Here is a 25,160-nt window from a genome sequence, read left to right as displayed (position 1 = left end):
TTTTTAAACAGTGGTGTCACGTTTGCTACTTTCCAATCCCTCTGGGCCCACCCCAGAGTCTAGTGAATTTTGATAAATTATCACTAGTGCATTTACAATTTCCCTAGCCATCTCTTTTAACACTCTGGGATGCATCCCATCAGGGCCAGGAGACTTGTCTACCTTTAGCCCCATTAACTTGCCCAATACTGCCTCCTTAGTGATTACAATCATCTCAAGGTCCTCACCTATCTTATCGTTATTTCCATCAGTCACTGGCATGTTATTTGTGTCTTCCACTGTGAAGACTGACCCAAAAAATCTGTTCAGCTCCTCAGCCATTTCCCCGTCTCCTATTATTAAATCTCCCTTCTCATCTTCCAAAGGACCAATATTTACCTTAGCCACTCTTTTTTGTCTTATATATTTGTAGAAGCTTTTACTATCTGCTTTTATGTTCTGAGCCAGTTTACTTTCATAGTCTACCTTACTCTTCTTTATAGCTTTTTTAGTAGCTTTCTGTTGTCCCCTAAAGACTTCCCAGTCCTCTAGTCTCCCACTAATTTTTGCCACTTTGTATGTTTTTTCCTTCAATTTGATACTCTCCCTCACCTCCTTAGATATCCACGGTCGATTTTTCCCCTTTCTACCGTCTTTCTTTTTTGTCGGTATGAACCTTTCCTGAACACTGTGAAAGATCGCTCGGAAGGTTCTCCACTGTTCCTCAACTGCTTCACCATGAAGTCTTTGCTCCCAGTCTACCTTAGCTAGTTCTTCTCTCATCCCATTGTAATCGCCTTTGTTTAGGCACAAAACACTAGTGTTTGATTTTACCTTGTCATCCTCCAACTGTATTTTAAATTCCACCATATTGTGGTCGCTCCTTCCAAGAGGATCCCGAACTATGAGATCATTAATCAATCCTGCCTCATTACACAGGACCAGATCTAGGACCACTTGTTCCCTTGTAGGTTCCATTCCATACTGTTCCAGGAAATTATCCCGGACACATTCTATAAACTCCTCCTCAAGGCTGCCTTTACCAACCTGGTTAAACCAATCGACATGCAGATTAAATCTCCCATGATAACCGCTGTACCATTTCTACATGCATCCGTTATTTCTTTGCTTATTGCCTGCCCTACCGTCCTGTTACTATTTGGTGGCTTATAGACTACTCCTATCAGTGACCTTTTCACCTTACTATTCCTGATTTCCACCCAAATTGATTCAACCTTGTCCTCCATAGCACCAATATCATCCCTTACTATTGCCCGGATGCCATCCTTAAACAACAAAGCTACACCACTGCCCTTACCGTCCATTCTATCCTTTCGTATAGTCTGATACCCTTGGATATTTAACTCCCAGTCGTGACCATCTTTCAGTAATGGCCACTAAATCATAGTCATTCGCGATGATTTGCGCTATCAACTCATTCACCTTATTCCGTATACTACAAGCATTCAGGTAAAGTACACTTATGCTGTTTTTTATGTCTTTGTTATGACTCCTAACTCCTTGATCAGTAACTTTTCGCAAATTATTTTTCCTCTTATCCTTTCTCCTAATTTTCCTTGTCTTTGAACCCTTATCTCTACATAATAACCTGTCACGTAACCTGCTGCCTTGCTCTCCATTAACCATTATACTGTCCATAGCTTTACCCTTCCCTTCCCCCCAACTTGCCAGTTTAAAGTCCTTGTGACCAACCTATTTATCCTATTCACTAGAACACTGGTCCCAGAATGGTTCAGGTGAAGACCGTCCCAACGGTACAGGTCCCTCCTGCCCCAGTACTGATGCCAATGCCCAAACTCTTCTTCCCTTCGATACGTTTGAAAGTTCAACTGAATGGATTTATTTACTCACGTTTTTCCAGGTGAATCTTTGAGCCAAAAAATATCATCACTGGAAATGCCGAGTTCAGCCCCTGGAACCTTTGGCAAGAAAATTAGCATTTTACACAATTTCTAGCCAAAACAAATACACAGCATGTAGGATGGTGAGTTGTTACAACAGGCATGGACGACAAAAATATTATTTTCAACACTTCCTAATTTAATTACTAACATTTTAACAGATATATTCTGATATTTATCAGATACAGGGGCTTTTCATAGTAACTTCATTGAAGCCTACTTGTGACAATCAGCGATTATTCTTTGTAAACAAACTGATTTTTAGCAAAACACATCCTTCAGTTAAGCTATGGTTTGGATGGCGCAATGGGACAGCAGAGCAACAGAGATTAGGGGACTGACTGGTCTCGGCTGATCCCAATATGTTTGTTGAAAGCGCTTCAATTATCCTCAGTGCAGCTGGATTAAGCTCAGGGGAAAATCGAGCTAGAACTTCTCTTTCCGACAGCACCTTGTAACCCTGCTGAAAGTGGGTGTGAAATGGGATTGGGCTCAACTGTGGAACTGCAAACAGCTTGAGCAAAATGAGGTTTTTTATATGCAATGCAATTGTCATTTAGATTGGAATATCAAAACGGAACAATCACCCCTGATTGCTCTGTTCGCGATTTGACTATTCTTCAGCATCCCAAACCCCAACAAGACTGAGAAAACATTGCTCTTATAATAATAATAATAATAATAATAATCTTTATTGTCACAAGTGGGCTTACATTAACACAGCAATGAAGTTACTGTGGAAAGCCCCTAGTCGCCACATTCCAGCGCCTGTTCCGGTACACAGGGGGAGAATTCAGAATGTCCAATTCACGGTACACAGGGGGAGAATTCAGAATGTCCAATTCACCTAACAGCACGTCTTTCGGGACTTGTGGGAGGAAACCGGAGCACCCGGAGGAAACCCACGCAGGCACGGGGAGGAGTTGCAGACTCCGCACAGACAGTGACCCAAGCCGGGAATCGAACCCGGGTCCCTGACGCGTGAAGCCATAGTGCTAACCACTGTGATACCATTATATTACCAATTTGAAGCAATGTACCCAATTTGAGAGTGGGCCAAGGAAACATTGGTTCATGTCAGAGTGTTAACTTATTTCAAGTCAGCCTGAGGCACACGGTGCAAGACATTCATTGCTTGAGGTTTCTGCTACACAAACATAACTGGTGGCAAAGGTCAACAACCGTTCAAAACTACACAGCTAATTGCTTGTACGTACTCAGCAGACTATTCAATGACTGAACGTAATAGCAAAACTTGTAACTTTTTCATAGAATCCCTGCAGTGCAGGAGGCCATTCGGCCCATCGAGTCTGCACCGACCCTCTAAAAGCGCACCCCGTCCAGGCCCAGTTGCCCCAGTCCATCCCCGTAACCCTACCTAACTTGCACATCATTGGGCAATTTAGCATGGCCAATCCACCTAACCCGCACATCTTTGGACTGTGGGAGGAAAGCGGAGAACCCGGAGGTAACCCACGCAGACACGGGGAGAACGTGCAGACTCCACACAGACAGTCACCTGAGGCTGGAATTGAACCTGAGTCCTGGGCGCTGAGAGGCAGCAGTGCTCACCACTGTGCCTGGAATGGAGTACACGGTTTTATACAGGGATTAGGGTGAGGTTAAGAGAAATTGAATATTGTATCATCAGCCTGAAGCCTTTGGTGCAACTTTCTATTTTGTTATCTGGGTGAGTTGCTGGGAAATTGAATCATCGTTAACTTTTGAGTATTTAGTGGCTCTGATATCAAACATTGGCAGATGCTACCGACTGTAATCAGACACAAGGTGAAAGCCTCCCTTTGCAGGACCAAACAATGTGCACCACTCAACCTCGAACTTGACCGTCTCACTCGGATGGACGGTGTGCGGAGAAAGAAAAAGTAAATCACACAGGGGAATGTAAAACGTGTTGAGCTGAGGTTGGGAACTAGTGTGTGAAAAAGAAAACTTAAAAATTATGTTGTGAGTAAAGATATATATTTTCTCTTTCCTTGGTTCTCCTGTGCACCGTTCCCAGTGGAGAGGTTTAACATGTAACTGATTACCAGGCCCCCTCTAAACCATCGCAACCAATCATAGGATTGATGACACAAAAGCAAAAACATTGCGGTTGTTGGAAATACAAAATAGAAGCAGAAATAGAAACAGAATATACTAGAAATATTCAGCAGGTATGGCAACATCTGTGCAGAGAGAAAAACAGAATGCTCCAATGAAGGTTCACAGACCAGATTCTATGCAACTATTCAAAATCACGACATGATTTACATTCTTTCTCCGTCAAGGAAGCACCAATTTATACTCAGTGCCTCGCTCATTTCGTATATGAGGGACTTCTGCAATATGTGCACACCCATCGTAAGATTCTGGACCCTAAATACAAAAATATTAGAAGTCCCAGCAAATTATGTATTATAGACTGGACACGAAACAATTGAAACTTACGTCAGCAGGATACCTTGGTCTGCCTCCAGTTGCTATCACAATGCTTTCAGCCGTCAGAATGGTCTGTAATTAGAATCCATATCATTCCAGGTCAAAATTGTTTACATAACACATGTCGGCAAAAGATGCAATGTAGATGGTGCAGGGAGTCTGGAAGACCAACAGTCAAGAAAGCCCAACAACGTCTCTACTTTCCACGGAAGCTAAAGAAATTCGGCATGTCTGCATCGACTCTCACAAACCTCTACAGATGTGCGATAGGGAGCATCCTATCAGGCTGCATTGCAGCTTGGTATGGCAACTGCTCGGCCCAAGATCGGAAGAAACTGCAGAGTGTGGTGAACTCAGCCCACAAGCATCACACAAGCTTGCCACCCTCCCATTGATTCTGTCCATACCGCCCGCTGCTTCAGAAAGGCAGACAACATTGTCAGACACGCCTCACACCCAGGCTTTGCCCTCTTCCAGACCCTTCCATCAGGCAGAAGATACAGAACTCTGAAGATCCAGACATAGGTTCAGCTTCTTCCTGACAGCTACTAGACTCCTCAACGACTCTCCCTCGGACTGATCTATTACCTGTAAGAACACTATTCACGACGCCCTATGCTGCTCGTTTGGCCTTTGTTCCGCACTGTAAACAATCACTATTTGTTGATGTTCCATTTGTCAATGTACTCTGTCGATTATTCTTTTGTCTACTATGTACGTACTGTGTAGGTTCCCTTGGACGCAGAAAAATACTTTTCACTGTACTTCGGTACGTGACAATAAATATCAATTAATCAATCAACCAGGCGCAGTTACTGAAGAAATCATAAGAGTATGGGGTGATGGTGACAACTCCCCTCGGTCTCTCCCCCAGTCTCTCTATACCCCCATTTTCTTCACCCCCCCTCTTCCTTGTTCTCCCCCCCCGCCTCTCTCTTTTGGGTAACTCAAAACTTTTGAAGGCGACAGCGTGGTACCTTCTATTTATTGAAAGGATCACCGTGTCCCTCCCTCCCTCTCTCTCTCACTGCTTTCTAGACTGTTCCACCCTCGCTTCCAGATTCCTGGCCCAATCGCTAAGCTGGTCACAGCAGCGCAGGCTTGGCCCCCACACCCATTCTCTATTTTTAAATATTAGCATCAGGAAAAGCAGGCAGGAGAATCCACAAATCCTTGAAGAAACTCCAATTTTAAGCTAACAGTGTGGTACCTTCCACTTTTTAAAAAGGGATCTCCACGGCGGCTGGCGAGCCAGATGCAAACCATTGGTGGGTTGAACTATGCCCCCCCCCCCAGGCTGCACAGTGAATGGTAAACTTAACCAATGTTCACGAAATCTAGATGGGTTTTCCAGTGTGGTACTGAAGGAGTGCTACATTCCTGAGAGTGCAGAAGAGCATAAGAAATAGAAACAGGAGCTGGCCATTTGACCCTTTGAGCCTCCTCGGCCATTCTGCAAGATCATGGATGTTCTTCCGCCTCAGTTATACCTTCCTGCACTATCCCTATTCCCTTAATAACCAAATATCTATCAACTTCTGTCTTCAACATACTCAACGACTCAGCATCCACTGCTTTCTGGGGCACTGGATTCCAAAGATTCGCAGCCTTTTGAGTGAAGAAATTTCTACTTATCTCAAATGACTGATCCTTTACTCAGACCCCTTGCTCTACATTCCCCGGTCAGGGTAAACATACTCTCAGTATCTACCCTGTCAAACCCCTAAAGAATTTTCTGTTTCAATTAGATTCCCTCTCATTCTTCTACACCACAGGGAATATGGGCCTAATCTACTCAATCCCGCACCTTTTGTCATAACACCAATATCAGAAATTTCTATGTATACGAGGCTAATTAAAACCTCCAATGTAAACTGGTCATGCTGTACCAGTAGTTTGCTGACTGCTGCAATATAGCAAACCTACTAAAGCAGTATATCATCAATGATAGAGACACCCTGTTGATACCGCAACATACAAGGTCTCATAAATGCCTTCTATTTTATGAATTTTGGTCAAAATGCCAGTGACTTCTGTTTGTTCGTTCTCTCAAAGCTTCTTTGTCCATGGATTTCGATATTGGCCCACATTTTGTGATCAGCATGAAGTGACAGTGCTCGCCTCTGATGTCAATAAAGCGGCTCACAAAGACCTAGCAATCTTGATGGTGTGCGTTTCCCCTTTCCCAAGGCTCGTTTGATTCTGGCTCCATGTCAAGGGGATCGCCAAGTGCCCAGGTAGTAAGAAGCATTGATTATGGTTAACGTCTAATTAAATTTACAGAGAACAAAATAAACAATTGGTATACCTGGGATTATGGTACCTGAACTATCATAAACAAATTTTAAAAAGAAATTGAAAATAAGTGGATGTTTTTATCGTAGTGGAGTGTGATTATGTCCAGCATATTATGAACTTTCAGTAAATATTTTTAAACTGGACCCAAACAAGCTAGTAAAATGGCTACTGCAAACCATGTGACCGTTGATATCTGACCTACAGTTAGTGTTAAGTCTCAGGCAAATACCTAATTAAATATGGCTAGTCACAGCCTTCCAGGAAATTAGCACATCTCTTTGTTTAAGGATGGTCCAAGACAATGGAATTTCCAGACTATCCGATTCCCTGTTCATACGGAACAAAAGGGAAGATTGGAACTCACTTGGTGAAAGGTGGGAAGTGAATAACATCTATAATCCTGGTGCTCCATGATGGCTTTCCCCATCCACATGAAACTGGATGAACCTCAAGAGATGCAAACTCAACAAAGAATGTTCAATCAACGTAAACCCCACCCTTTAATTGGAAAAGGACTTGAACTTGCGAAAAGGCACGAGGCAGCCACGTTTTTGTCTGCTTCTAAAAATCAGCCAACAGTTGCTTGCGGTGAGTCATCAGCGGGTCGGAAAGCCAGGCCACGAACAAGCTGCAGGTCATCACGGTAATTAGCGTCAACACCGTGAAAACGGGCGACCCCAACAGAGAGGACGTCCCCGACAACCTGTTCCAGTTTCACTTTCGCCTAAGAACCAACCTCCTAGCCATTCGACGACAGCAAACATCACAACCTGCTGTGAATACTTTGCTTTACAAGACCTACACTTCAACTTTAAGCCATTATCATAGAATTTACAGTGCAGGAGGCCATTCGGCCCATCGAGTCTGCACCGGCTCTTGGAAAGAGCTCCCTACCCAAGGTCAACACCTCCACCCTATATCCATAACCCAGTAACCCCACCCAACACTAAGGGCATTCGGCCCATCGAGTCTGCACCGGCTCTTGGAAAGAGCACCCTACCCAAGGTCCACACCTCCACCCTATCCCCATAACCCAGTAACCTCACCCAACACTAAGGGCAATTTTGGACACTATGGGCAATTTATCATGGCCAATCCACCTAACCTGCACATCTTTGGACTGTGGGAGGAAACCGGAGCACCCGGCGGAAACCCACGCACACACGGGGAGGATGTGCAGACTCCGCACAGACAGTGACCCAAGCCGGGAATCGAACCTGGGACCCTGGAGCTATGAAGCAATTGCGCTATCCACAATGCTACCGTGCTGCCCATTAAAATCATTCAAGAAACCAAAGCGCATTATCTTTTACCTGTATCCAATATCTGTGTACAAGCAAGCGAGTGGGTAACTTTGCTTTAACTCAGGCCACGAGTGTAAGAATAAATAAACATCCCTTTTTTTAAACTTAGAAAAGCTTGCTGCATAAACAATCAATTGGAACACTCACTGGGTAAGAGAACATACACTACCATACAAAACATACTGATCACGGGCAGTAAGAAAACACATATTTTGTCCATAACAGGAGAAATTTGACAATCAAGAAACATGAAATTAGTTTTTAGTTTTTCATGGCCAGTGTTCGGCAATAATTATGAGCTTGGTATGCTGTGAATATCTCAATCAACAAGGTACAATCGTTTCAAGGGTTCACCAGGATGTTGCCTGGGATGGAGCATCTGAGATATAAGGAGAGACTATATAGGCTTGGATTGTTTTCTTTGGAGCAGAGAAGGCTGTGGGGGGGAATGATTGAGAAGTACAAGAGTCTGAGGGGTTTGGACAGGGTAAATAGGCAGTAGCTGCTGCCTTTGGTTGGGGGGGGGGTGTCAATCACAAGAGGGCATAGTTTTAATATAATAATAATAATCGCTTATTGTCACAGGTAGGCTTCAATGAAGTTACTGTGAAAAGATCCTCGTCGCCACATTCCAGCACCTGTTCGGGGAGGCTGGTACGGGAATTGAACCCGCGCAGCTGGCCTTTTTCTGCATTACAAGCCAGCTGTTTAGCCCACTGTGCTAAACAAGCCCCTGAGGGTGAGGGGCAGGAGATTCCAAGGAGATTTGAAAAAGAAATTTCACTCAGAGGGTGGTGAGAATCTGGAATGTACGGCCTGGGAAGTTAGTGGAGGCTGGAAACCTTACAACCTTCAAAAAATACTTGGATGAGCCTTCGAAACACCATCACATTTAAGGATATGGGACAAGTGCTGGTAAATGGGATTAGTGCAAGATATGGGGTAATTATTGTTGATGTAGACTCAATGGGCCGAAGATCCTTTTCTGCGCTGTATGACTCTATGAATTTGTATGGGGGTTATGTCAACAGTGTACCCTGTGGGAAGCGTAGAATCACTGACAACAACTTCAGGATTTTCGGGTTTAACTGCGCATGTGTGGACTCCATTGTTGCCGTCAGTTTCAGAACAACAATGACTGTGAACACAGAGCTTCGCCATAATTACCACCGCAAAACTATTTTTTTAACCCTCCTGTCCCCGAATCGGTGGATTTGAGTCACTTAATGTGGTGAAAGATTTATCTCGTGACTTTTCCAAGATCCCATGCTACAGATAAAAACACAGAAGCATTCTAGAAATTTTCGGGGAGACGAGCTGGCCTCGTATAAACCTGCTGGCACCACCAAAAAAGCCAAAGAAACAGGCTTATTTGAGAGCTTATTCCCACTGACAATATTAACTTTGTGGGCAGCACGGTAGCACAGTGGTTTGCACAATTGCTTCACAGCTCCAGGGTCCCAGGTTCGATTCCCGGCTTGGGTCACTCTCTGTGCGGAGTCTGCACGTTCTCCCCCTGTCTGCGTGGGTTTCCTCCGGGTGCTCCGGTTTCCTCCCACAGTCCAAAGATGTGCGGGTTAGGTGGATTGGCCATGATAAATTGCCCTTGGTGTCCAAAAAATGTTAAGTGGGGGTTACTGGGTTACGGGAAAAGGGTAGATACGTTGGCCTCAGTCGGGTGGTCTTTTTAAGGGCTGGTGCAGACTCGATGGGCCGAATGGCCTCCTTCTACACTGTAAATTCTATGATTCTATGGTAACAGGAGCTTTCATTTTCGCAATTTTACAAAAATTACTTTTTGATCCTCTTCCCTCTTGCCCACAAGCATAATGCAATAAAATTGTAAACTCTTAATCAACTGCATATAAAACACAATCTCTCTTCCCCCCCTCACCCCCCACACTCCCAACACCACAAAGTATTTTTAAATAAGGGCCAAACTGGTGCTGTAAATATGGAACTGCAAATGCAGAAACATTACCTTTTCACCTTGCTTGGATTCCCCTTGAACAGTATGTTTGTCCAGAAATACACCTTTGAGATTCATATATTTCACCTTCCTGTTAAGGATAAGGAGAGGTTACCTGACCTGCTTTGGAAATCAAAGAGCATCCACATCTGACTTTGAAAGAAAAATGCCGAAACTTAATTTGCAGGAGAAACTGAAAACGTTGTGCGCGCGCCGTTTAGAAAATGCCAAATTAAGTAGCTCATGCTCACTTGTCTTGAAGTTGGACTCGATGTCCCCAGTTTAAGGATTTCACGTGGCTTTGAACAGCATTTGCCATGGCGCCCCTGGAGAGGAAAGGAAACCATGAGCGATGTTGATCCAAACAAGAGCAGTCACAGTAATCTGAATCTGGAAATCTGCAATGAAAACAGAAAATGCTGGAAATGCTCAGCTGGTCGAGCAGCATCTGTGGAGAGAGAGAAATTCCAAACTCTGGAACCGGGAATGGCGTTCCTCAATTTAAAGCCCCAATAATGAGATTATACCATCAATAAATAATAATAATCTTTATTAGTGTCACAAGGGGCTGTTTAGCACAGGGCTAAAGAGCTGGCTTTGAAAGCAGACCAAGGCAAGCCAGCAGCACGGTTCAATTCCCGTACCAGCCTCCCCGAACAGGCGCCGGAATGTGGCGACTAGGGGCTTTTCACAGTAACTTCATTTGAAGCCTACTTGTGACAATAAGCGATTTTCATTTCATTTCAAGTAGGTTTACATTAACACTGCAATGAAGTTACTGTGAAAAGCCCCTAGTCGCCACATTCCGGCACCTGTTCGGGTGCACTGAGGGAGAATTCAGAATGTCCAATTCACCTAACAAGCACGTCTTTCGGGACTTGTGGGAGGAAACCGGAGGAAACCTAGGCAGACACGGGGAGAACGTGCAGATTCCGCACAGACAGTGACCCAAGCCGGGAATCGAACCGGTGAATGTGCTCACTCTAGGCAACCCGATTTCAATTCATATACAGTGAATGACGCAAAGCCAAGAACACCAAGCTTTCATCGGCGTCCTGGAGGTGATCAGAATCACACATAAGCACACTAGCGCAACGCCAGCTGATATAAAACAACAGAGAACTGCAAGGTGATGGAACAATAAATACCAAACAGTGGCATAGTGAATGGCTGCTTAAAAAAAAAATTAGCATTTATATAGCACCTTTCTCAACCTCAGCTGCTTTCCAGCCAATAAAGTACTTTTGAAGTGCAGTTATTGGGGGCAGGAAATTTTGCGAGCTCCCACAAACAGCATTAATCAAATCAGATATTTTGAGTGATGCTGATTGAGATTTAAATATTGAACAGGATATCAGGAAGTTTTCTTCTGTATCTCTTCAAAGTTGTGCCATGGAATTATTACATCCACCTGAGGCATTAGACACCAGGTTTAATGTTTCATCCAAAAGATTAACTTGCAATCATGTAATGCCTTTCCCAACCCCAGGGCATCCCAAAGCACTTTGCAGCCAAGGAGGTACTTTAGAACTGTAGTCACTGTTGTAACATAGGAAACATGGCAATGTTAAGACCCTAGTTGATGTTATAACTGGACAGGAAGATTCCAGAATGGACTCTGGCTGAAAAGACCGTGACTTTTACTTTTTAAAAAACAAAACATGCAGGAACGGAGTCGTAATAATAATAATCGCTGATTGTCACAAATAGGCTTCAATGAAGTTACTGTGAAAAGCCCATAGACGCCACATTCCGGCGCCTGTTCGGGGAGGCCGGTACGGGAATTGAACCCGCGCTGCTGGCCTTGTTTGGCATTACAAGCCAGCTATTTAGCCCACTGTGCTAAACCAGGCCCAGTACACAACCACTAATTAGTTTTAATAAGAAAAAAATCAACTACATGTGGAATGTTTGATTACTATACAAAACTCCGTTACTCCTCACAAATGCACATAGATTTACAGATTAACATGGATTACAAATACATCTTAAACTACAACGGTCTCATTAACACAGAGTCCCTTTTAAGCACACAACATGACCTGAGGTCAAATACACGCACAACGCTCTGAACCCAAGTTAGTGTCTGTGGATTTCTCCTCAGAATCCCCCAGATGATGTCACATGAGAGTTTCCAAACTCCGCTTGCAAAAACACAATTTAAGATTTCCTCTCAAAATAAACCCTTAGTGGTTTGCATTCTGAAATCCAGTCCAGGTTTTACAAATTACTCTTAACCCAAGCTTCCACTCCACTTTTAACAGTGAATCCCGTTCCGGATTTTACACATCTCCCTTTTAGTTTTTTTTTGTCTTAACTGCTTCTACACAATCTCCGAGGTCCAGCCACCGATTTCCAAAGGTATTTCAACTCGCATGCCACAGGCTGTAGTAAAATCTAAAAATCACATCAGATATCCTGGGGTCTCAGCCTTCTTCCCAGCTGTGTCTGCCTTTACTGAATAGTTATCTGTCCTGGTACCTTTGATCTCAGACTTCTTGGAAACTTTTCTTCATTTCTCTAATTTTCTTACACATCTGCTCTTCAGATCTCTCATTGTTTTCTTTATCATTACCCCCATGGTATGGCTTTTCTTCTAGCAAAGTGGAGAGAGAAGCTCCTTCTGTAGCCTTTTAATCTCTCTCACTACCAATCTCCAAATGCCAACAAATACAGCCAAAGCAAAAACTTAGAAGCCTCTCTACCATAAAAAGCCCCAGTTGCTAAGCAACCACGGCTGGTTAATTCACACTTCATGCCATCGCACTCTTCAAGCATAATAGAATCACAGCTGGAATGGAAACTAATCCCCACGCATACAAAGGGCGTTGACCAGCATGAATCTAACTCTTGGGGGGGGCGGGTAGAGTTGGATTTGCTACAATGATTCTGGAGGGTTTAAACTAACATGGCAGGAGGGATGGCAACCTTTGCAAGGAGTCAGAGGAGGGGTAAACATGGACAAGACCACCAATGCATCCATTATTTCTAGGGCTACTTCCTCAAGTACTCTGGGATATAGATTATCAGGTCCTGGGGTTTATCGACCTTCAATCCCCTGGAAGGATGTTCTTGCGATAGAGGGAGTGCAGAGAAAGTTTACCAGACTGATTCCTGGGATGGTGGGACTAACATATGAGTCAGTTAGGATCAAATGCGGCATTTAGAAGAATGAGGGGCCATCTCATAGAAACCTATAAAGTTCTAACAGGACTGGACAGTGTAGATGCAGGAAGGATGTTTCTGATGGTGTGAAGGTCCAGAACCAGGAGTCACAGTCCAAGGATATCGGGTGAACAATTTAGGACTGAAATGAGGAGAAGTTTCTTCACCATGAGAGTGGTGAGCCTGTGGAATTCGCTACCACAGAAAGTAGTCAAGGCCAAAACATTGTATGTTTTCAAGAAAGTTTCCGATATAGCATTTGGGGCTAAAGAGATCAAAGAATATTGGGGAAAGCAGGAACAGGTTAGTTCGATGATCTGCCATGATCAGAATGATGGAGTAGACTAGAAGGGCCGAATGGCCTCCTCCTGTTCCTATATTCTATGTTTCTATAGGTTTTACCCTTCCAGGCACAGAAACATTAAATTAAGCCCACCTAAAACTACACCTTATTTCTAATGTTTACCAATACAAATATAAATCCCTTAAAATTACCTTTGGTTTCCTAACAGCAGCCATTTTGTACACAGCAAATTCTCACAAACAGCAAAGCGATAATAAGCAGATAATCTGTTTTTGTAACCTTGAAAATGAAAATGAAATGAAAATCGCTTATTGTCACAAGTAGGCTTCAAATGAAGTTACTGTGAAAAGCCCCTAGTCGCCACATTCCGGCGCCTGTTCGGGGAGGCTGGTATGGGAATTGAACCGTCCTGCTGGCCTGCCTTGGTCTGCTTTAAAAGCCAGCGATTTAGCCCAGTGTGCTAAACCAGCCCCTACTGAATAGATGACCTCACTGAATAGAAGGCCCTTTGTGCCGATGCCAATGCTGTGAAAGATTGATGGATAAATATTGGTCAGGAGACTGAAAAGAGGCCATGGGATTTGTTAAGAGTCCACTTAGAGTGAAGACCGGGCCTTCATTTAACATCACATCTAAAAGGCAATACAGCACTCCCTCAGTACTGAACAAAGAACAAAGAAAAGTACAGCATAGGAACAGGCCCTTCCGCCTTCCAAGCCTGTGCCAACCATGCTGCCTGTCTAAACTAAAATCTTCTACACTTCCTGGGTCCGTATCCCTCTATTCCCATCCTATTCATGTATTTGTCAAGACGCCCCTTAAATGTCACTATCGTCCCTGCTTCCACCACCTCCTCCGGTAGCGGGTTCCAGACACCCACTACCCTCTGTGTAAAAAACTTGCCTCGTACATCTCCTCTAAACCTTGCCCCTCGCACCTTAAACCTATGCCCCCTAGTAATTGACCCCTCTACCCTGGGAAAAAGCCTCTGACTATCCACTCTGTCTTTGCCTCTCATAATCTTGTATACCTCTATCAGGTCGCCCCCTCAACCTCCGTCGTTCCAGTCAGAACAAACCGAGTACTGCACTGGAATGTCAGCTGATAACAGTGAAGGCACAGCGGCAAACATTTCAGGATATCTGTAGAAAGTCCTGACTAGGAAAATCTAACTGTGGAATTGCTTTATGGAAATAACGAAAACATTTTGAGGCCATCAATCAACTAGGAAGGTAAATGATAGCGTTCACTACAAGGGGGTTGGTATGTCAGGAAAAAGGAAATCATGCTGCAATTATATAGGACTTTGATGAGACCATACCTGGAGTACCCTGTACAGTTTAGGCCTCCTTACCCAATGGAGGATAATCTTGCATTGAGGGTACAGAATGAAAGTTCACTGAGTTGACTATTGGGCTGATAGGGATAGCCCATGAGGAGGGATCAAGTAGAATGGGCCTCTAGAATGTGTACTGATTTTTTTCTTGATTGGATTGGATTGGATTTGTTTATTATCACGTGTACCGAGGTGCAGTGAAAAGTATTTTTCTGCGAGCAGCTCAACAGATCATTAAGTACATGAGAAGAAAAGTGAATAAAAGAAAATACATAATAGGGCAACACAACATATACAATGTAACTGCATAAGCACTGGCATCGGATGAAGCATACAGGGTGTAGTGTTAATGAGGTCAGTCCATAAGAGGGTCATTTAGGAGTCTGGTGACAGTGGGGAAGAAGCTGTTTTTGAGTCTGTTCGTGCGTGTTCTCAAACTTCTGTATCTCCTGCCCGATGGAAGAAGTTAGAAGAGTGAGTAAGCCGGGTGGGAGGGGTCTTTGATTATGCTGCCCGCTTTCCCCAGGCAGCGGGAGGTGTAGATGGAGTCAATGGATGGGAGGCAGGTTCATGTGATGGACTGGGCGGTGTTCACGACTCTCTGAAGTTTCTTGCAGTCCTGGGCCGAGCAGTTGCCATACCAGGCTGCGATGCAGCCCGATAGGATGCTTTCTATGGTGCATCTGTAAATGTTGGTAAGGGTTAATGTGGACATGCCGAATTTCCTTAGTTTCCTGAGGAAGTATAGGCACTGTTGTGCTTTCTTGGTGGTAGCGTCGACGTGGGTGGACCAGGACAGATTGTTGGAGATGTGCACCCCTAGGAATTTGAAACTGCTAACCATCTCCACCTCGGCCCCGTTGATGCTGACAGGGGTGTGTACAGTACTTTGCTTCCTGAAGTCAATGACCAGCTCTTTAGTTTTGCTGGCATTGAGGGAGAGATTGTTGTCGCTGCACCACTCCACTAGGTTCTCTATCTCCCTCCTGTCTTCGGACTCATCGTTATTCGAGATCCGGCCCACTATGGTCGTATTGTCAGCAAACTTGTAGATGGAGTCGGGACCAAGTTTTGCCACGCAGTCGTGTGTGCATGGAATGTGACCATCAGCAAGACCAGCATCTATTGCCCATCACGAACAGCTCTCAAGAAGTTGGGGGTGAGCCCCCTTTTTGAACTGCTACAGTCCTCGCTATACCCACTGTGCTATTAGGAAGAGTTCTAGAATTCTGACCCAGCGATTCCATCAACAATTTTTTTAAAAGAGGGAAGGTTTATAGTAGCCATGGAGATAAAAGCAAATTACCGCGGATGCTGGAATCTGCAACCAGAACAGAAAACACTGGATAATCTCAACAGATCTGCCAGGATCGGTGGCGAGGAGGGAGCATCTCTCTCCACAGATGCTGTCAGACCTGCCGAGGTTGTCCAGTATTTTCGGTTTTTGTGGTAGACATGGAGAGTCTAGAATTAGAGGTAATTGTTTCAGAATAAGGGGTCAGCTATTTAGGGCAGCGATGGAGAGACATTACCTCAAGAGCGCTACAACGCCTTGGAATTGTCCACTCCAGGTAGCTGTGGATATTGAAGACCAATTTCAGTAGATTTTGAGCAGTAAGGTAAGCAAGGGATGGGTGCAGTTGAGACACAGGTTCAGCCATGATTTTATTGAATGGACATGTAGTAGTAGCTGCATGGCCTACTGTTGTAATAGGTAAGAAAAGGAAAAGGCCCAGGGCACAGTTGTGGTCATTCACTTAGAAGCTGCTGGTGAACTGTGTGCACACTGAGATGTACCTCGAAAACATCTTTATACCCATAGAACTATTAAAACAGATAATGTAATCTAGCATTATTTGTTTGTAATACTTCAAACGCGGAGTACAATTTTGGGTATTGTTTTTTAAACGAACGCCAATGCATTGTGAAAGAGTCCAGGAAACAGCATGGCTTTGATGGGGCAAAGAGTGTACATGTTGTGACTTTGTAACATAATAGTGTGGGACAGGCTGGGTGGGGAAAAGGGTCTTTAAGCCTCCCATCATTGTCCATATGTTTGTTTCCAGACAGGAGAAGACTCCTTTTCCTTCCTCTCCCAACCAACCTTCACCCCAGATAACTAGGCAGACACACAGTAAATCGAGTTAAGGTTCTGCAAATCCGCCTGAGGTATGGCCAGGAATAAATTTCACAGTGCTTTATCCTGCTGTAGATTGACTTGTCACCAGTCTGAATAGATTGCGATAAAGCAGACTGCATGTTGGTTGTGGAGGGAGAGGCTAAATGAGAAAACTGGTCCAATTTTGTTTCAGAATTTCCGTTAAGTACTCTTTCACTGAACTTGGAGGCAGTTTCGACAGCACTTCAGGTTGGGGGCAGAGCCAAGGAAAATACCGATTCGGGGGCACCATAGATTTGAGGCAGGGAAGTGGGATGGAAATTTTCAGAGATGAGGAATTAGGACACTAAAAGATTTATTTCTCGGGGGTCGTTTTGAGGGATTGAAGGAGCTGGGAGCGAAGTATGGAGTGGAGCAGGAGGAAATATTTAGATACATGCAGGTTCGAGACTTTGCCAGAAAGGAGATACAGAGCTTCCCAGTAGAGCCGACTTCCACATTGCTGGAGGAGGTGCTGACGACAGTGGGACTGGAGAAGGGGGTAGAATCAGCGGTTTACGTGGCTATTTGGAGGAGGAGAAGAAGCCGCTAGAAGGGATCAAGGCAAAGTGGGAGGAAGAGTTGGGAGAGGATATGGAGGAGGGGTTCTGGTGTGAGGTGCTCCTGAGGGTGAACGCGTACACGTCGTGTGCGTGGTTGGGGCTGATACAGCTGAAGGTGTATAGAGCAAGGGCGAGGATGAGCCGGCTCTTTGAGGAGGTAGAAGATGTGTGTGAACGTTGCGGGGGAGGCCCCGCAAACCACGTTCATATGTTTGGTCCTGTCCAAAGCTGGAGGATTACTGGAAGGAGGTGTTTAGGGTAATCTCTAAAGTGGTGCACATGATACTGGACCCGGGCCCTCGGAAGGCCATATTCGGGGTGTCGGACCAGCCGGGGTTGGAAACGGATGCGGAGGCAGATGTTGTAGCCTTCGCCTCGTTGATCGCCCGAAGGCGGATCATATTAGATACATAGATACATAGAACATACAGTGCAGAAGGAGGCCATTCGGCACATCGAGTCTGCACTGGCTCACTTAAGCCCTCACTTCCACCCTATCCCCAGAACCCAATAATCCCTCCTAACCTTTTTGGAAACTAAGAGCAATTTATCGTGGCCATGCACGGAGGCAGATGTTGTAGCCTTCACCTCGTTGATCGCCTGAAGACGGATCCTGTTAGGGTGGAGATCAACCTCTCCACCCTGTGCCCTGGCGGGAACCTGCTGGAATTCGTAATGCTTGAAAAGGTCAAATTTGAACTGGGGGGGGGAAGGATGGAGGGGTTCTACAATTCATGGCCATTATTCATTATGCACTTTCGAGAATTGGATTACATCGAATATTAGGGGTGGGGGCTGGGAGGGTTGGGGGAGGAGGAGTGTATGTATTAATGGTGATTATAGATGATTCCTGATTCCTTTTTGCCATTTGTTTATGTTAACATGTGGGCTGCTGTTTGGGGGTTTGGTGGGAGGATGGGATCATTGTTATTGATATGGGGATTGACATTACATTCGTTACTGATTATTGTTTATTATTGGGTGTAAATTTGGGAGAAAATGTGAAAAAGGAGAATTTTAAAAATATATATTTTTTAAAGTACTCTTTCACTGGGGGTGAGAATGATATATAATTAATTTCTAAACTGGTATATTGCTCCTTTTGAGTATCTCCGTTCTAATCTCCAAAGTCCCCGTTCATCAGTAAAATAGAAGCAAAGTACTGTGGACACTGGAAATCTGAATCGATGTCAGAAAGTGCTGGACAAACTCAGCAGGTCTGGCAGCATCTGTGGAGAGAGAAAGGAGTTAAGGAACAGTCGTTTTCGGCTCTCCACAGATGCTGCCAGACCTGCTGAGTTTGTCCAGCATCCTCTGTTTTTATTCCCCCTTCGCAGCCTCTTGTATCCTATCTTGGATCTCTACCTGCTAAAGTGAATGAGCACAGATTTCCATTAACTGATGACTACGGCACATTATTTGCCTGAGGACAGAGAATGGTGAATCACCTATTATTTGTGTTTGCTTGACGGCAACGCCGTGTTGAAGCAGCCTGACAGCCATACGTTTATCACTTGTCAGTTGAAGAGCAGGCAGATTAGAATGACTTCTTCATTGCATCAGCGAGGAAACACACCTTGCAGGCTTGCCACTCAGTTCAGGGGACATTGTCAAATAAACATTCTTTGTGCTACTCTCATTTTCCAAACCTAACTGGCGCCTCTCTACCCAAATGTACCTTCAGGTGCCTGATAAGATCATCTGGCTGGTGCCACATGAACTCAAAATGGATTAACTTATTCCCAATTGACGTCTTTAAGAAGCCGTGGAAAGTTAAGCAAACCAGGTTTTGTAACTTTTAGTCTTTATTGCAAGTCAGTGCAAACAGTCAAAATTAAAGAGTTTGCTTTTCAGTCTTTAAATCTTGCAGTTCATTCTTTTAAAAAACAAAATATAATAGATATTTGTTCATCAATTATTATAGATATCTGCTGACATTAATGAACAAGAACAAAGAAAATTACAGCACAGGAACAGGCCCTTCGGCCCTCCCAGCCTGCGCCGATCCAAATCCTTTATCTAAACCTGTCTTCTATTTTCCAAGGATCTACTTCCCCCTGTTCCCCGCCCGTTCATATATCTGTCTAGATGCATCTTAAATGATGCTGTCGTGCCCGCCTCTACCACCTCCGCTGGCAAAGCGTTCCAGGCACCCACCACCCTCTGCGTAAAAAACCTTCCACGCACATCTCCCTTAAACTTTCACCCTCTCACCTTGAAATCGTGACCCCTTGTAATTGACACCCCCACTCTTGGAAAAAGCTTGCTGCTATTCACCCTGTCCATACCTCTCATAATTTTGTAGACCTCAATCAGGTCCCCCCTCAACCTCCGTCTTTCCAACGAAAACAATCCTAATCTACTCAACCTTTCTTCACAGCTAGCACCCTCCATACCAGACAACATCCTGGTGAACTTCCTCTGCACCCTCTCTAAAGCATCCACATCCTTCTGGTAATGTGGCGACCAGAACTGCACGCAGTATTCCAAATGTGGCCTAACCAAAGTCCTATACAACTGTAACATGGCCTGCCGACTCTTGTACTCAATACCCCATCCGATGAAGGCAAGCATGCTGTATGGGGCAAACTAACCCACAGGCTACTTAAATTACATAGTTCCTGTCAATGGAAAGTAATTTTCACTTTCCAGTGATTATAATAATAATCTTTATTAGTGTCACAGGTAGGCTTACATTAACACTGCAATGACGTTACTGTGAAAAGCCACTAGTTGCCACTTTCCGGCACCTGTTCGGGTACACGGAGGGAGAATTCAGAATGTCCAATTCACCTAGCAAGCACGTTTTTCTGAACTTCTGGGAGGAAACCCACACAGCACAGAGAGAACGTGCAGACTCCGCACAGACAGTAACCCAAGCCGGGAATCGAACCCGGGTCCCTGGCGTTGTGAAGCAATGGTGCTAACCACTGTGCCAAGGTGCCACCCACTGAAATGACATACTGCAATCTTACAAATTAGCCAGATGAAATTCAGACATGCCAGGGTTGCCAACTTGGGGAGATCATCTCGCGCAGCTTTACGGCCACAGCAGCAAGTGTTGAACTTCTTAAAATCTGTTTTTTACTTTTTGTTTTAAAAGATATTGGCGAAATACTGTTCCACTGGCTGATTATATTAAAAATATAATCTGCAATTAAACCTGTTGTGTGTGAAACTGTACTTATTCACACTGAGGAACTGCATGCACAGAATTCTAGTTTTCCTCATCACAATAGCGAGAGTAACTGAAAGCCAAGAGTATAAAATAAAACCAGAAAATGCTGGAAATACACAGCAAGTTTGCTGAAACGGAAGTAAGCCTGAAACGTTAAACTGGAAATTTTAACTCTGTTTCCCACTTCACGGATTCTGCCCAACCTGCCGAATATTTCCAGCATTTTCTCTTTTTATTTCTGATTTCCAGCATCCAAAATATTTTGCTTTTGTTTGTCAGGAGTATTACTCAGGTCCACTGCTCTTCATCATTCTGTCCTGGTACTGGTTTCAAACTAATATATGAAATGCAAACTGCTTGAAATACAAGCAGTTACAGCGCCAGAGCTGAATTCACATGGCCTCAAGTCGATGAAACCTCTTCTAGACATATCATGTAATCTACGGCATGGAGACAGGCCCTTCGGCCCAAGCTGGTCCATGCCAACCAGAAAGCCTATCGAAGCGAACCCCATGTGCCTGCATTTAGCCCATATCCCTCTAAACCATTCCTATCCATGTATCTGTCCAAATTGCTCTTTAAATATTTTTAACGTCCCTGCCTCAGCCACTTCCCAGATCCGGTAGCTCATTTCACAAACATACCACCCTCTGAGCAAAAACATTGCTCCTCAGGTTCCCATTAATTCTTTGCCCCCCTGAACTTAAACCTATGCCCTCTCATTCTCGATTCCCCAACCCTGGGGAAAAGACCGAGTGCATTCACCCAATCCATGCCTCTCATGATTTTGCACACCTCTATAAGACCACATCACCCTCCGTTGTTTATTTCTTCCGTCACAGCTTCCTTGTGCCTTGCACTATCATCCCGTTTGTCATTTAATCTCTCCTGCTTTCCACTTTATCACAGACCTTCCCATCTCCCATCCTCCCATTCCTTGCCATTGTATTTTGAATAAGAGCAGGTGAGTTCTCCCTGTGTCCTGATCATGATTTGTCAATAACTGCCCCAGGAAAAAAAACAGATTGCCTGATCAACGTCTCATCGCCGTTTTGGGAGTTTGCTGACCATAAATTGGCTGCCATGTTTCCTACATTACAACAGTGACAGCACTTCAAAAGTACTTCATTGGTTGTGTTATGGGAGAGGCGTTTTCAGAACCCCAAAATGTATCATGGTGTTCAAGCAACCCCTTTAATGTATTGTTGCTTTTGAAGCACACGGCTTGTTCTCCAGGTGTGGTATTACAATTATGGACACGTGGGTTTTTAAACACAAAACAATGTTTATTCCATGAACTCAACTTAACCTTTTAAATAAACACTGGATTACTTAACACCCCTTACTTCAAAGATAACCCTGAAAATAATACAACACTAAATAATCCTTCAGTTATTCCTTTCAACATCCAAGAGACTTAACACCTTTAAACAGAAACACATCAGGTTAAAGGCATTACTATTATGAGTTTAAATCACCCAAATGATCCAGAGATAGTCTTTCATGGCAGAGATCACAGCAGATCCAACTCACTGCAAACACAGACACACCCAAGCTCTTTTCCTCAAAACTGAAACTAAAAACTGCAACATGGCTGAGCTAAAACCCAGCTCCACCCACACTCTGACATCACTGCATTTCTTAAAGGTACATTGCTTAAACATCCATTTCTTAAAGGCACTCTCACATAACAGTTGCAAAAGTCTTTTGGTCAGATGGCCTGTGGTCCTGAAAGGTGCTACCTAAGTGCAAGTTTTTTCTTTGCCTAGAGTTTCCAACATTTTCAGTTTATTTTTCAGATTTCCAGCATCCACATTATTTTGCCAACTGCTGAATTATGGTTGATTCCATTCAAACTTGTGTAGATTCTTTTCTTGACCCTAGTCCAGACAAGCCCATTTTCCTCAAGACCTTTGTCCTGGATTTATGCACAAAGTAATCTGGGTTGGCTGGCCAAGGGGGTGAATAATGAACCGTTAACTAGTAGTGCAGTAAGGGCAGCACGGTGGCGCAGTGGTTAGCACTGCTGCCTCACGGCGCCAAAGTCCCAGGTTCGATCCCTGCTCTGGGTTACTGTCTGTGTGGAGTTTGCACTCTCCCCGTGTTTGCGTGGGTTTCGCCCCCACAACCTAAAGATGCGCAGGGTAGGTGGATACTAAATTTCCCCTCAATTGGAAAAAATGAATTGGGCACACTAAATTTTTTTTTTTTTAAACTAGTACAAAGAACAAAGAAAAGTACAGCACAGGAACAGGCCCTTCAGCCCTCCAAGCCTGCGCCGACCATGCTGCCCGTATAAACTAAAATCTTCTGCACTTCCGGGATCCATATCCCTCTATCCCGATCCTATTCATGTATTTGTCAAGATGCCCCTTAAACGTCACTATCGTCCCTGCTTCCACCACCTCCTCCAGCAGCGAGTTCCAGGCACCCACTACCCTCTGTGTAAAAAACTTGCCTCGTACATCTCCTCTTGCCCCTTGTACCTTAAACCTATGCCCCCTAGTAATTGACGCCTCTAACAAGCCAAATTTATTCAACTTCTCCTCATAGCTAATGCCCTCCATACCAGGCAACATTCTGGTAAATCTCTTCTGCACCGTCTCTAAAGCCTCCACATCCTTCTGGTAGTGTGGCGACCAGAATTGAACACTATACTCCAAGTGTGGCCTAACTAAGGTTCTATACAGCTGCAACATGACTTGCGAATTTTTATACTCAATGCCCCGGCCAATGAAGGCAAGCATGCCGTATGCCTTCTTGACTACCTTCTCCACCTGTTGCCCCTTTCAGTGATCTGTGAACCTGTACACCTAGATCTCTCTGACTGTCAATACTCTTTTGAGGGTTCTACCATTCACTGTATATTCCCTACCTGCATTAGACGTTCCAAAATGCATTACCTCACATTTGTCCGGGTTAAACTCCATCTGTCATCTCTCCGCCCAAGTCTCCAAACAATCTAAATCCTGCTGTATCCTCTGACAGTCCTCATTGCTATCCGCAATTCCACCAATCTTTGTGTTATCCGCAAACTTACTAATCAGACCAGTTACATTTTCCTCCAAATCATTTATATATACTACGAACAGCAAAGGTCCCAGCACTGATCCCTGCAGAACACCACTAGTCACAGCCCTCCAATCAGTAAAGCCCCCTTCCATTGCTACTCTCTGCCTTCTACGACCTAGCCAGTTCTGTATCCATCTTGCCAGCTCACCCCTGATCCCGTGTGATCTCACCTTTTGTAACAGTCTGCCATGAGGGACCTTGTCAAAGGCCTTACTGAAGTCCATATAGACAACATCCACTGCCCTACCTGCATCAATCATCTTTGTGGCCTCCTCAAAAAACTCTATCAAGTTAGTGAGACACGACCTCCCCTTCACAAAACCATGCTGCCTCTCGCTAATATGTCCATTTGCTTCCAAATGGGAGTAGATCCTGTCTCGAAGAATTCTCTCCAGTAATTTCCCTACCACTGACGTAAGTCTCACCGGCCTGTAGTTCCCTGGATTATCCTTGCTACCCTTCTTAAACAGAGGAACAACATTGGCTATTCTCCAGTCCTAAGGACATCACCTGAAGACAGTGAGGATCCAAAGATTTCTATCAAGGCCTCAGCAATTTCCTCTCTAGCCTCCTTCAGTATTCTGGGGTAGATCCCATCAGGCCCTGGGGACTTATCTACCTTAAGATTTTTCAAGACGCCCAACACCTCGTCTTTTTGGATCACAATGTGACCCAGGCTATCTACACACCCTTCTCCAGACTCAACATCCACCAATTCCTTCTCTTTGGTGAATACTGATGCAAAGTATTCATTTAGTCCCTCGCCCATTTCCTCTGGCTCCACACATAGATTCCCTCGCCTGTCCTTCAGTGGGCCCACCCTTTCCCTGGCTAGCCTCTTGCTTTTTATGTCCGTGTAAAAAGCCTTGGGGATTTTCCTTAACCCTATTTGCCAATGACTTTTCCTGACCCCTTTTAGCCCTCCTGACTCCTTGCTTAAGTTCCTTCCTACTTTCCTTATATTCGACACAGGCTTCGTCTGTTCCTAGCCTTCGAGCCCTGACAAATGCCTCCAATGCCCCGACAAAAGTAGTATAGTTGAAATAGGATAAATTACCATCGAATGCACTGGGTCATGATAATGCATAAATAATATTCCATATTTCCCAGGCTACAAACTAAAAATCAGGTTTAAGAAAAATCGCACTGACACAGGAACGAGTTAAAAATGAGATAGATAAAGCGCATTGAGTCACAATTGCGTCACAATTGGATCACAGACCCTGCTGCAAAACGATGAAACATCTGGATTTTCCCTGGAAAATTTGTTCTGTTGATGCAAAAGTTATCTGGCATAATGAATGTTCACAAGGAGTTTCACTCGCCTTACCAGATAGATTGATAAATGCCATGCAACATTCACACCAGATAAATGTCCACCTCCTAATTCCCCAAAGGGGAGCCATCTCCAAGTCAGGAGTATGATGGACTACTCTCCACTTGTATGGATGAGAGCAACGCCACCAACACTTA

The 25,160-nt window shown here is 44.4% G+C and overlaps 1 protein-coding gene across 3 annotated transcripts in view; it reads right to left on the bottom strand.

Moving 5' to 3' along the window:
• Nucleotides 1-25,160, bottom strand: part of txnrd2.2 (thioredoxin reductase 2, tandem duplicate 2) — a 154,756-nt gene that overhangs the window by 102,647 nt on the left and 26,949 nt on the right. For all 3 annotated transcript variants that reach the window (XM_072472671.1, XM_072472768.1, XM_072472864.1), the window contains 4 exons: nucleotides 10,163-10,237; nucleotides 9,924-10,002; nucleotides 4,350-4,412; nucleotides 1,852-1,919 (listed from right to left, as the gene is read on the bottom strand). In XM_072472671.1, the coding sequence (XP_072328772.1) occupies nucleotides 1,852-1,919; nucleotides 4,350-4,412; nucleotides 9,924-10,002; nucleotides 10,163-10,237 (285 nt within the window). The remainder of the gene's footprint in view (nucleotides 1-1,851; nucleotides 1,920-4,349; nucleotides 4,413-9,923; nucleotides 10,003-10,162; nucleotides 10,238-25,160) is intronic.

Source organism: Scyliorhinus torazame, chromosome 1 (assembly GCF_047496885.1).
Source record: "Scyliorhinus torazame isolate Kashiwa2021f chromosome 1, sScyTor2.1, whole genome shotgun sequence".
NCBI classification, from domain to species: Eukaryota; Metazoa; Chordata; class Chondrichthyes; order Carcharhiniformes; family Scyliorhinidae; genus Scyliorhinus; species Scyliorhinus torazame.
The sequence above is the reverse complement of the archived record's forward strand: the minus strand, read 5'-3'. Positions and strand labels throughout refer to the sequence as shown.